At 27.9% G+C, this 14,603-nt stretch overlaps 1 protein-coding gene across 2 annotated transcripts in view; it reads right to left on the minus strand.

Annotated features, from left to right (window-relative positions):
* Positions 1 to 12,552, minus strand: part of LOC107450603 (uncharacterized protein CG3556) — a 67,494-nt gene extending 54,942 nt beyond the window's left edge. The window contains exon 1 of one of the 2 annotated variants that reach the window (XM_016066435.3): positions 12,383 to 12,552. Coding sequence is in view for 1 of the 2 variants with exons in the window: in XM_016066433.2 (XP_015921919.1) it covers positions 12,383 to 12,479 (97 nt within the window). In the remaining variant the exon portion in view is untranslated. The remainder of the gene's footprint in view (positions 1 to 12,382) is intronic. The other variant, XM_016066433.2, reaches the window with a different exon arrangement.
* Positions 12,553 to 14,603: the final 2,051 nt, after the last annotated feature.

Consider the following 14,603-nt stretch of genomic DNA (forward strand, 5'->3'; position numbering starts at 1 on the left):
AATTTTCAATATGACTTCCTTTTTAATAGTATAAGGAAAACTACATAAGAGAAAAAACTACATAGATAGTTAGAAAACTACATAAGATCGAATATTAACACAACATCATTGTTGTTGTTGTCGTCGTGGTCCATTAAGGGAAGAGGTGCGATTGTTCTTATTTTCCAGTGGCGCCATCTATGACCAAGAATTAGTTTTCTGCTACACCCATACGTCACACCCGTTTATAGGGCGGACCCATTCATTCATCAACAGATTGTAATTTTGACCAGAGCGATCAATCTCCAATTCAGTACCCCCAGAAGTATAATTTGGTATGGGAACATGGAGAACTTTGTGAACCGACGGATTTAACGTGGACCAGTCCCCATTTAGTACACGGGGAAGTCTTCGGCCGGTGATAAACGAACTCACGACCTCTTGGACATCGGCCCAGCACCCTGCCAACCAGGCTATCTCTGCCCCACACACAGCATCATTAAAATTATTTAACTTTTTGAGAATTTTTAGGTAAATGCAAGCGTAATTTATCTTTAGAGGACGCCAAATCGCGGGAGAAACTTTTCATTGCGAATTCTATTTCACTTACATTAGTAGTTTAAAATTTAAAGCATAAAAAAAAAGTTATAACATAGAGTTAGCCATGAAGTTTCAATTGGTGAAAGAAAAAAAATTTCAGAATATTAAATTATTGAAAGAGAACTTTCACATTGTATAATTCTAAGTTATCCTCTCATAATTTATTTTCAATTTGGTATTTTGAAAATTTCTTATCAATATTTGAAACTTCGTGGCTCGCTCTAGGCCAGTTTGAACTCAATTTTTCATATACTGTAAATTTTAAATTACTTATGGAGGTGAAGGAGAATTTGCGATGAAAAGTTTCTCCCGTGATATAGCATCCTTTTAAGAAATTTGATATAAATTATTTACAAGTGAAGTAAAATAATAGTCCCTTTCGTTGAATGCGTACTTTGTCATTTGAAAAGCTCACAAACGGTTAAAAAAATTAAGCATTAAAGTAAGCTCCTTAAAATTAAGCAGATTTCTGGTAATTTTTAAGCAATTTTCTTTTTCAATTATATAAAAATGTTTCGAACAGCTGTTCCCAAATTCCGTGGAAGAGTTACAGAGGCTCCGAGAGTTAGTAATTCTTTTTAACCAGTAAATTTTCGAAACCTGGAATTAGAGCCGTGGTCACTTAGGGGATGGAGCACTCGCCTCCCATTGAGGTGAATCGGGTTCGAATCCCAGCAATCGCTGATCGATTCGAATTCCGCATCCATTCCGTATCCAGCTCACACTGACCTCAGTGTTGTCGTTAAATATCCTCAGTGGTAGACGGACTAGGGTTAGAGTCCCCTTGCCGTCGGGCAAGGGGAAACCATGGGAGGTTTTCGTGGTTTTCTTCTCCATGTAACGCAAATGCGGGTTAGTCCCATAAAGAAGTCCTCCACGAAGGCAAATTTCTCTTAATAGTTGATCCAGGAGTTCCCTTGTCTTCTGGATCGGGTTCAAAATTACAAGGATACGGAGTTCAACATTGGTAGTCGTAAACCCTAAATTGGGTTCGCTCTTCTACGACGGTTATAAAATAAAATAAAACCTGAAATTAAATTTATATACTATTTATTTAATATTTATAATAAATATTATTTAATATTTATATTATTTAATATAATTATAGAATAAATATTATTAATAATATCTATTTAATAATTATTTTAAATGAATATTTAATATTGACCAATATTTATTTAATATTTTCATTATTTTATGAAGTTATTTAATAGAGATGCTAGTGAAGGAAGAAATTTCAAAACTATGTTTTTTTATAACAATATAATAAATGAATTATGAAAAAGATATTCATTTATGAAAAATTTCATCATTATTTCGAATCAACTCGACTGTATACCCATCCAGACCTGCAATCTCAACTGTCTAATATAAAAACCAATTTTAAGACTAATATCCATGAAACGATATGATGAAAAAATTTAATTCTTAATTCATTCACTAAATATTTTCAAAATAATTAAGAATATTTAGATTATTATATATTTTCAAAATAATTAAGAGTATATATAGATCGTTATATATTTTTAAAATAACTAAGAATATTTAAATCATTATATATTTTCAAAGTAATTAAGAATATTTAGATCATTACATACTTTCAAAATAATTAAGAATATTTAGATCATTATATATTTTCCAAACAATTAAGAATATTAAGATCATTATATATTTTCAAAGTAATTAAGAATATTTAGATCATTATATATTTCCGAAGTAATTAAGAATATTTAGATCATTACTTGTTTTCAAAGTAATAAAGAATGTTTAGATCATTACATATTTTTAAAATAATTAAGAATATTTAGATCATTAAATATTTTCTAAATAATTAAGAATATTTAAAACATTACATATTTTCAAAATAATTAATAGGTTTCTCTAAATAATATATTTGCAATTGCTGATGAAATTTTCCGCTAAAACAATGTTAATCATTTACGATTCCACAGACAAAGAAATTCGTAATCGCTCGTCTAGAAAACGAATTGTTTTGTTTTTTTTTAAAAAAAACAAACTCTTAACCCTTTAATGGGCCATTTTTTTATCGTAAAGGTAAATTAAAGTATTTTTGGAATTGAAATTGTTTTAGGAACAGTAATTGATATTAAAAAAAAACTCATTTAGTTTATAAAAATACCAATTTTTTGGTGGTAAATATATTTAACATGACCTATTAGGAACTTACTGACTTTTATTTTTCTTTATTTATAAAATAAATTCCTTAAATGCTACAAACTTCAAAAGGAATTATGTATTTTATACTTTTATACGTTTCTTAAAAGTGACAAATGGTTACCAATTTTATTCAAACTCACTTCAAGAAAGCTGAAGTTATTGAAAAATGGAAACCTAAATTAAAAGTGGTAAAACGTGGTGGTAAGTATACTTACCACGGCCTTCAAAAGGGTTAATAAATATTTGCATATAATTTCTTATTTACTGAATAATAAAGTTTATTTCGTCATAATTGATGGATAATTTCCTGTCGCGAAAGAAAGATAATTGAATTCCCTTGTATTTAAAAAAAAATCTACGATAATCATATATTTCTTTAATTCCAATTCCTAAGCAAATTTTAAATGAATTACACATGACTCAATCATTCTGTGTGTTAAATAAGCAAGAATATTAAAATCTTAATGAAATGATCCATCACATTTTAATGAGAAAAATATATTAAATTTTTACAGAAATTACTACGACCGGTTTCGATTGTTAAATTTCTTGTTTACGTAAAAAGAAACTTGTTGCGAAAAAAATATATTCACATATTCTATAGAATTTAATGAGACTCATGAGAAAAATAGAGAACATTTCACTTCAAAAGAATGTCTTCATTTGAAAGGCAGAAAATAAAAAATATGTAATCCAAACATTCCTAAGGTTAACATAATGTAATTATGAAAGAGGTCCACAGATACAAAATCTGGCTTGGGGGAATATAATGATAAACAACATTATCTAAATTGCTCAAGAAAGAATTTTTGATGAAAAACATCATGATATCCACGTAAGCAAAAAGATATTTCTGTTTAATGTGTATTATCAAGTAGTAACTTCGAAAAGTTGCAAAGCATATGTTTGGAACCAATACAAAAAGTAGTTTCATGTTAGATAATAGATTTATTTGTATGACTTGAGGCAAGCAACATTATCTAAATTGCTCAAGAAAGCATTTTTGATGAAAATCATCATGATATCCATGTAGGCAAAAAGATATTTCTGTTTAATGTTTGTTAAGAAGTAGTAACTTCGGAAAGTTGTAAAATTATATGCTTGGAAAGAATATAAAAAGTAGTTTTCTGTAGGATAATAGATTTATTTGTATGATTTGAGGCAAAATAATGCTAAGCAACGTTATCTAAATCAGGGGTTTCCAACTTACATGAGGCCGGGGGCCACAATTAAAAACACAAATCAAATGGCGGGCCGCAACTTTATCAAAATTTTATGTAGGACTCTTTTATGTTTGGAGGAACATTAAATATTACTGTCAGATTTTTACCAAGTTGTACAAAACAAAAGTATTGAATTACAAATTAAAATGAGATTTTTAAAAATATTTAATTGCATATTAAAAAAATTGGGCTGCAATAACTTTAATGTGCACCCATATATTAAACAATTAATGTGCAACAGATATCTAATTGTTAAGATATAAAACTTTAAAATGGTTGGTATTAAAACTTACATAGTAGCATACAAAATGTTCAATGACAAAATTGAGGTATGTTTGCTGCAACCACCAGAGAATAGATATTTACATTTAAAATTTACAAATGTGTATGTAAATATTTTCGTCCAAAATGAGTGGTTTCAAAAAGTTAAATCGGAGAATTTCTTCGAGAAAATTTCTGATACACACATGCTAAATTATATTCACAAAATACAAAAAAATGAAATACAAAAGAGCAACATACACGATTATTTTTGTATTTGAATAAATATTTTCTTGGATGCAAAACCTGAGAAATAATTTTTTTTGCACCGTTGGTATGATAAATTTCACAGAAACAAAGAAATTAGGTTTTTATTAACGAGAAAAGTATTTTAAACCAATATAGATTTTTTACGAAAATTGTCCGCAAAAAAATGACAGCTAATATATTTTAGTTCGCGGGCCACAAAAAAACCAGTTGAAAACCACTGATCTAATTTGTTCAAGAAAACGTTTTTGATTAAGAACTCCATGATATCCACGTAGGCAAAAAGATATTTCTGTTTATTGTGTAATATCAAGTAGTTACTTCGAAAAGTTGCAAAACATATGTTTGGAACCAATACAAAAAGTAGTTTTATGTTAGATAATAGATTTATTTGTATGACTTGAGGCAAAATAATGCTAAGCAACATTATCTAAATTGATCAAGAAAACATTTTTTGATTAAAAACTCCATGATATCCACGTAGGCAAAAAGATATTTCTGTTTAATGTGTAATATCAAGTAGTAACTTCGAAAAGTTGCAAAACATATGTGTGGAACCAATACAAAAAGTAGTTTTATGTTAGATAATAGATTTATTTGTATGACTTGAGGCAAGCAACATTATCTAAATTGCTCAAGAAAGCGTTTTTGATGAAAAACACCATGATATCCGTGTAGGCAAAAAGATGTTTCGGTTTAATGTGAGTTATCAAGTGATAACTTCAGAAAATTGTGAAATATATCTTTGAAAAGAACTCTAAGAATTTGTTTTTTTTTTTGTTATAGTTTTCTAAATTCTCCAGAAAACCTTTCTCGATAAAAACACCGAGATACCCATCTGATCAATAAAATGTTTATAATTAATGTGTGTTATGAAGTGGTAACTTCGGCAAGTTAAAAAATATATATTTGGATCGAATATAAGGATTAATTAGATCCTAGATTTATTTTTAAGGCTCCGGTTAATATAATGATAAACCACAGTTTTTTGCTATTATTGCAGTTTTTTGCTATCATTTATTTTCTAGATTACGGATATACCCAATGTTTTGAGGGTCATAAATCCAAATCTGTCGAAAAAATGTATGTTTTTTCAGAGAAAGTACGTTGTGTCCGATTTTGTAACTTAAAATATCATCGAACCCTCGATTACTTTTTTGCATACCCACGAACCATAAAGTTTAAATCCCTGTGCATGAAATCCGATCATTAGATAAAAAGTGCTACTAAGGTTTTTTTTTTTTCTTTGCGCACAGTACGTAGAATTGTCTTATTTTATTGTATTTTTTATAAAACAAAATTTTGGAGATTTTTTTCTAATTTGCAATTTTTTTAAAAATTAGTACATCAAAGTAATCCAACGCCCTTATTCACACGCAATAAACAGAGAAAATCACTTGTCCAACTTAAAATATAATAGGTGCTGTTGGCATGATCGTTAACTTTTCAGATTTCATGGTGGAAAAAAAATCTGTACAACTACCTTTTTGTTTTCTATCATTTTACAAGAACCCATTTCTACATTTTTCTGGGAATATAATGAAGAATATTTTCTTACAGAATTTTCATTTAATTTATTTCATTGTTTTGTTGAAAAAATTTCCCACAATATGGTTTTTTTTCCGTTGCTTTTATTATTTTTAAAACTTTTTTTTAAAAAATGTATTATTTTTAAAGCTTATCATTAGCGCATTTCATAAAAACATAATATATTTGGTGGCCTGTTGATGCATTTTATCAATTGTATTAATTTATTTAGTTGTCGATCAAAAAATTTAATTAGCCGTCACAGAGAAAAAATTTATTTTAACGGGTTTTATTTATATATGAATAGAAAATTGCACGGTTAGTTACAGAGTCAAGTGCTAATTTTATTTCGATCATTGCACTTTATTTTGTCTTCTGTTAGTAATTTATGAACACGTTGAATGCCATGGAGGTCACCGGTGACCGGCGAAGACAAGAATATTCGAAACACATAATTCTAGTAAATGTTTAATTTTTTTTAATATTATAATCGTTACTAAAATAGTTTGAAGAAATTAATGCAATATAGAATACACAAAAATAGTTTTATTTATATAAACAGAAATATCAACTTGCTCCGGACAGCAAATTAATATTTTCCAGTGGTATTCTATTAATTGTGATTCGTAGTTTAATAAATTCAATTTAGTAGACTTTTATCCACCATTACTTCTAAACAATTCGTAGGTTTACATAATTCACCACCTTTTTCAGATATGTCATGCAAAACCTTTTAAAAACTAACTAAATCTGTCAAATATTTGCCAATTTTGTTTGTAGTTATTTACCGTTTGGCCAGACGGGAAAGCCATGTAAAATTAGCGTAGTATTCAACGTGATAAGTCATATTAAAAAAAAGGTAAAATAGGATTGTCCATGCTATTCTAAGCAACTGCTGATGAGTAATACAACCTTAACTCGAAATGCATTATAATAAATTTAAGTTTAAAAAAAAACTTAAAATTCAATACAACAGAATTTTGAGGTTAGAGTTTATTGATATCCCCTATTTGATAGAAATAAAGATGACTAAAATTACAGCTTCTTTGATATTACTTATTTTTTTACCTATTTAATACTAATGTACATACTAGTCAATTATTGTACTAATGATCTTAATTAACTTATCAATTATCGCACTGTACTTGAATAGATAGGTTATAATGTTATTAAATTGCAACAGTAATATTGCTATTCGCTATTTGATAGAAATATGGATGATTAAAAAAACTGCCTCTTGATTTTACTTATATTTTTATTAATTATTTTGACCTATTTAATGGAAATATGCATACTAGTCAATTATTGCACTTATGATCTCAATTATCTTGTCAATTATTGCTCAGCATTTTAATAACAATGTGTTATATTGTAAATAAAATTCAACAGCAATATTGGTATCCGCTGTTCGATAGAAATAAAGATGACTAAAAAACTGTTCTTTGTTTTAACTTATTGTTTTACTTTCTTAAAAGAAATATAGATACTAGACAGATTGGCTAACAATGTCAGTTATTGCACTGCACTTTAATAACAATGGTCATTTTTAAGTCAATTATTACATTCATTCAACTAATGGTTACAAAATGATAAGCCACATTTTTAAGTACTTGTTTTTTAATTCTACAAACAATAACTTTACACGTTCTCTTTAGAATTTTTTTAATCCATAGAAATTTGAGAATTTTATAAAATTAAATTCATTCTATAATTACAGTTCCGTGGATTTGTGCTCATTATTTTGTAAATAAATCGCATAAAAAGTAAGTTGTAGGTCAATTATTGCATTTATTCAACCGAAAAGCTTGAGACGATATAACGATAAGCCACAACTGCAAATAGATCAGGAGTGCGCTTTGGGGGGGGGGACCGCGGTTTTTAAGTGCAATCGATAAGATCTTTCTATATATTAGTAAGCTTGTTATCATGTGGAAATTCTGGAAAATTGTTAAGTACATATTTGAAAACATTACTAAGGATTAGTTTGAGGTAAAAATGCCATCTTTTAACACTTGAATGCCATGGGGGTCACCGGTGACCGGTGAAGCCTAGATTATTTGAAACATATAATTCGAGTAAATGTTTAATGCTTTTATTTTTTTTTTATATTATTATCGTTACTAAAATGGTTTGAAGAAATTAATGCAATATAGAACACACAAAAATCATTTTGGCTCGACGGGCAAGCTATGTCAAATCAGCGTGGCATTCAACGTGTTAAAAAAAGTATGGCTTATCACTATATTACCCGAAGTCCTTAAATTATGATGACATATTCAGGTTCTATTCAAATGCTTTGCAAAAAAAACTAAATTTGGTTTCTTTTAAAAGAGAGAATTTTTTTTAAATAACTAAACTTTCAATTAATTACATAAAATTAGTTTAAATGTAACTGAATAAAAAATAGAAAATTTTCCCAAAATAATCTTTTTAATCTTGAGTTTAATTGCTAATGGGAGACCGGGATACTTTAAATGATTAAATGTGATACGTAATGTTTATGTTTCATTGCTCTTCTGCTAAAATGCAATAGTAAAATAATTTATATGAGTTAATTTAAAGTTAAGTCTTAATATCTCTAAAAATTCTTGAGATATATGCAAACCATCATTTCTATATTCAGAAAGTTTTCAAAATTATTCAAAAAATGCAATTATAGAACAAATTAAGATCAAAAGTTTCGCTGTTCTTATTAATATTTTTAATTATGCTTTCGTAAGATAAATTATAATTAAATATATATAAATAAATTAAGTATAAATAAATTATGCTAATTATTCGGCAAGTATAAATAAATTATGCTTGCGATAATCAAAAACATGAATGGGAATGAGGTGCCTTTCTGAATTTTGAATTTTATATTTTATGTTTGCTATTATCAGCGTAAAGAAATTTTTATTGTATATACGCGGTATGTTTTTACTGGTTCTAATATTTTCAAACTTCAATGCTTAAATAAAAGAGCATAGTTAAAAAAATTCTGAAAAAGATTAAAAATTCATTTAAAATTATTTTTATTTTATTTACTGATGGATCTTCTGACTCTACTTTCACCAGAGAGGTGCGGGAGTGGTACTGCTCCTACCTGATGATCATAAACGAGAGATCGCAACTGGTGCTGGAAAACTCGCATCTAATTTTATGGCAGAATTGATAGCCATTTCTACGGCAATCAAAACGTACATCAATCTTGAACCGCTTTGCGGTATCACCATCTTCAGCGACTGCAGGTCTGCCTTACAGGCTCTCAGCAAAGGTACTTCAAGTCTAATCCTGAATATCATAGAACAACTTGGACAACTTCAGCGTCTCCGGAAAAAATGCTTCTTGCAGTGGATTCCCGCCCATGTGAACCTAGAGTTCAATGAAATAGCTGATTCCTTGGCTAAAAATGTCAGAGATCTCAATCAAAATACAATCCCAACCACGTTGGCAAATGCAAATGCTTTTGCAAAGTCAGGACTATTCATCCCTTTAAAAATCAAAGCCCACGATCAAATAACCAATCTTGACATCGATAGGAAGACAACCACTACTCTCATCAGACTAAGAACAAAACATCATAAAAACATGAAAATTTCTACAGATGGGACTAGAAAATATCGAAACTGTGGCAACTGTCTTAATGTGGAACTGACACCATATCATGTTTTTAACTGCCCTGCAGTCGCTGCAGGTCTTCACCTCTTAAACTACCCCACAGAAGAGGATTTGTATTCTTTTAATGCCATAGAAATAACAAAAACTATTCTTGCGCACCATGAAATGTGATTCAATAGAGGATACGACACCAACCAACCAACCAACTGCAATTTGATCTGCTTAAAACTTTATTGTGTATAAAAAAAAATGACAAAAAGTATTCAATTCTTGTTTTTAATTAAATCATAAGAAGTTAAACATACCTTTACTATTTATCTACACAAGCGTAACAAGCCAATTTGATATTTTTAGTCCTCTTCCCAATATTTTCAAATATTTTTGAATAAAAAAATATATTACCTAAAATTTTTAATACTCTCCTTAAAATTTTTATTAATTCAATTGAGAAAAAAACATGATCATTTTATTATTTAAATTATACAAATATTGTAAATTAGTTACAGTCAATAAATGACATTAAATAATTCTAAAATGTAAGATTTTTCATCTATACAGACAAGCAAAAAAAAAAAACTTATTCCTTAACACTTTACTAATACAAAATTTTTGCAATAAATATTTATATTAAACTCTTTATAACGATGCAAATGTAAATGTTTAAAGCATTTTTATATTAAAATGTAAATACGTATACATATTATATGTATACGTATACATAATAAATGTAATGCGTATACGTATTGAAAATCTTCTGCTATTCTTTTTTATCATGTTAGCATGATTAAGGAGGAAAAATGAATATTTTTAATTGTTTATAATATAAATTAATAGGTGAAAAAATTCTCATGATTTTACGTTATGATGGTTTAAAAGCTTTTGATTAAGGACGTAAATTATTATCTAACCTTTTGTTTTAAATAAACGAAAAAAAACCTGTTTAAATATTTAAAAAAAACGAGTTTTTCGTTGTTTTTATTAACCCTGAAAATTAGATGACATTGATGTGGTTCTGAATTTTACAGCTTAACATGAAACGTAAAAATTATCTTATGAAACATATCTTTTTCTAAAAAATCTTAAAATTCAATGCAATTACAAGAGCTTTATTATGTGTAAAATTTGCTAGATTCTCAGATTTTAGGTATAATTTATTTATGATGACCATAATGCATAGGTGCCTCAAATTGATTGGATAATTGGTCTATTTTTGCATATGTTTATTTACAATAGTATTTTTTAGTTGCTTTTATCACTGTGTAAATAAGAATGTCTTTTAGAATTATTCATCGGTATTGATGCAAATTATCATTAGCAACAAATGGAGAATTCAACATTCGGTTTGTATAACAAATTATTTTAATATCAGCGTTTATTTCATTAAATTACATTAGGATTTTTAAAATCGTATAATTTATCTATGATGACCATAATGCATAAGTGCCTTAAATTGATTGGCTAATTGGTCTATTTTTGCGTAGGTTTATTAACAATAGTATTTTTTAGTAGTTTTCATAACTGTGTAATTAAGGATGTCTTTTAGAATTATTTATAGGTATAAATGCAAACTATCGCTTGCTACAAATGGAGAATTCTACATTCAGTTCGCAAAACAAATTATTTTAATATCAGCGTTTATTTAATTAAATTACATTAGGATTTTTAAAATCGTATAATTTATCTATGATGACCATAATGCATAAGTGCCTTAAATTGATTCGACAATTTTTTCTATTTTTTGCATAGGTCTATTTGCAATGGTATTTTTAAGTAATTTTCATAACTGTGTAATTAAGAATGTCTTTTAGAATTATTTATAGGTATAGATGCAAACTATCGCTTGCTACAAATGGAGAATTCTACATTCAGTTCGCAAAACAAATTATTTTAATATCAGCGTTTATTTCATTAAATTACATTAGGATTTTTAAAATCGTATAATTTATCTATGATGACCATAATGCATAAGTGCCTTAAATTGATTGGATAATTGGTCTATTTTTGCGTAGGTTTATTAACAATAGTATTTTTTAGTAGTTTTCATAACTGTGTAATTAAGAATGTCTTTTAGAATTATTTATAGGTATAAATGCAAACTATCGCTTGCTACAAATGGAGAATTCTACATTCAGTTCGCAAAACAAATTATTTTAATATCAGCGTTTATTTAATTAAATTACATTAGGATTTTTAAAATCGTATAATTTATCTATGATGACCATAATGCATAAGTGCCTTAAATTGATTCGACAATTTTTTCTATTTTTTGCATAGGTCTATTTGCAATGGTATTTTTAAGTAATTTTCATAACTGTGTAATTAAGAATGTCTTTTAGAATTATTTATAGGTATAGATGCAAACTATCGCTTGCTACAAATGGAGAATTCTACATTCAGTTCGCAAAACAAATTATTTTAATATCAGCGTTTATTTCATTAAATTACATTAGGATTTTTAAAATCGTATAATTTATCTATGATGACCATAATGCATAAGTGCCTTAAATTGATTGGATAATTGGTCTATTTTTGCATAGGTTTATTTTCAATAGTATTTATTAGTAATTTTTATAACTGTGTAATGTGAATGTCTTTTAGAATTATTTATAGGTATAGATGTAAACTATCGCTTGCTCAAATGGAGAATTCTACATTCAGTTCGTATAACAAATTATTTAATTATGAGCGTTTATTTCATTAAATTAAATTAGGATTTTTAAAAATGCAAAAAAAAATACGGTACTTACGGTCATCATTTTGTAAATATCCAGCTTTGGTTGTTCTAGAACATAAAACTAGGAGGAGTACTCCAATTAGAAAATGCAACAGATAGCTTGTCGCCATCCTGGAAGATGAAAACCTTGAACGAGATATAAGATGAAAATGCCTCGCTTAGAGAGATCGGAAGATAGTGTCCGAAAACTCTAAGAGGTAGGGTTGCTTTCAATTTCTTATCGCCAATACCGAGTGTATTATCGCCAATGATTAAGTCTCTTTAGTTTGGTATAATATTCCGGTATTGAGTTTCAACAGATATAATAATAAATAAAAACAAACAAAGTAATTATACCGTAAAGAATCTAGTTTACTGTAGTTTGAATGCATGAAAAATATTACAAAGTATTTATAAATTGAAAAAAAATTTATAAAAAAGAGTGGTGATTAATTATTGTTAGTCCGTTAAGTTGACCAGCGTCCTAAGAATATTAATAACCTGGTAGTTAAGTTTCCAAAAGAATATTTAAAAACTCATTATTTTACCTTTTCAATTTAACATTCGAAAATGCATGGAAATTTTTTTTTCTTTTTTTTGTAGGAAAAGCGATGAGTTTTCGCACGTTCTTTTAGAAATTCGAATGCCATGCCAGTTTTCCTAGCTTATTAAAACATGTGGCTATTTCTCTCTATTTCCTACCGTTTAAGTTTTATAAGGCTCTTGCATTAACTTAAAATCAAATTTTAATATTAATATTATTTAACGGAATATAAAACTTACTTGATTTGGCAGAATAAATCTTAATAACGGAAGACTTGTACTACCACTTTTGTTTTTTTAAAAATAAGATCAATAAATAAAAAAGAAGTAAACACGGCAGTGTATCAGATTGAAACAATTTGTAACATTCTAACAGATTATTCTATACTATAAGTTTAACTGCCAATCTTTAACTACAATTAAATTACAGTGAATTAAAATTATATATTAGTTAAAACGCATAACAACTTCATTTCCTTAGTTTCTTAAAAAAAATTAATAGTTCTATCCTCACTGAAGAGAAGTAAGTTGTAAAGGTGGAATTCCACTTAAACAGAAGTTAATTTTAAAAAATGACGATAAATCCACGTGCTCGAAAACGTAAGTAATTTTAAATAATATATTATATAATATAGCTATTCGGAAAATAATATTGTTTCTTTGAACTTAGTAATTCTGTGATCTTTACGAAGCTTTAAAATTTATACTTACTTAATAATGAAATATGACAGCGTACTAGTCGAAAGAAATCTCATAGCGTTATTAGTATTTAATCTTATATCTATTTAGTGTTTTTAAGTGTATTTTAATTAACTGTTTTCTGTAAGGTACAATACGCGTACATACTTATAATATCTTTAACTTTTTGTGTTTTTTCTATACTTCTTAAATAATGCCCCTAAGTGTTAAATATTTTTTCATAATTAATGTTAGATTATGCTCAAAAATTATTTTATTTGCTTGGTTTGCATAATTAAAATGATTTTGACTCTGAAATTTATTGCAGTATTGCAATTGTGTTCTTAAATAAAACTTCGTATTTTTATTCAAGATAATTTTCATTTAATTTATTCAGCAGTAAAACGAGTAATATTATTTTCATTTCATTTATTAACAAAAAATTGGGTACCTGGGCCGAGCAGCGGCCCCTATCCCATACATCATGAATTAAAAACATTGTGTGAAAACATTTTGATTTTGCAACATTATGGTATGCAATGATTAGTAATATTATTTCAAACAGTTTCCCCTTAAGGCCTGGTTTCTTAGGACAGGACGCCGTCAGCTGGAAATCAGCGCTAACCTCTGATTGGTCCATTTGTGAGTTTGATAGTATACGTCATCGAACGCTCATCTTTAACTATAGTCCATTCCACCTTAAGTTGGCACTGGAGAGAAAGGTAGGTAGACCGGATTACATGGAAACTGGGTTACTCTTTAAGTCAGTACGGGGATGAGGTAGCAACAAAGGGAGAGAAAGTGGCCAGTATTGGCGTTTAAGAAAGCAAAACGCCGATTTTTTTTTTTAAACCAAGAATCGTACTAAAATTTTGTACAGAATACGGAAAAGAGCACGATTTTTTAGAGCATTTCTCATAATTATTATTTTAAGATACTAGTTGTAAGCTGATTTCTTAATTAGTATTTAAAAAGCAGATTTTCTTATTATGATTTTTTAACTAAACGAAACTAATTTTAAACAGAAAAAAATA

Source organism: Parasteatoda tepidariorum, chromosome 9 (assembly GCF_043381705.1).
Source record: "Parasteatoda tepidariorum isolate YZ-2023 chromosome 9, CAS_Ptep_4.0, whole genome shotgun sequence".
Lineage (NCBI taxonomy): Eukaryota > Metazoa > Arthropoda > Arachnida > Araneae > Theridiidae > Parasteatoda > Parasteatoda tepidariorum.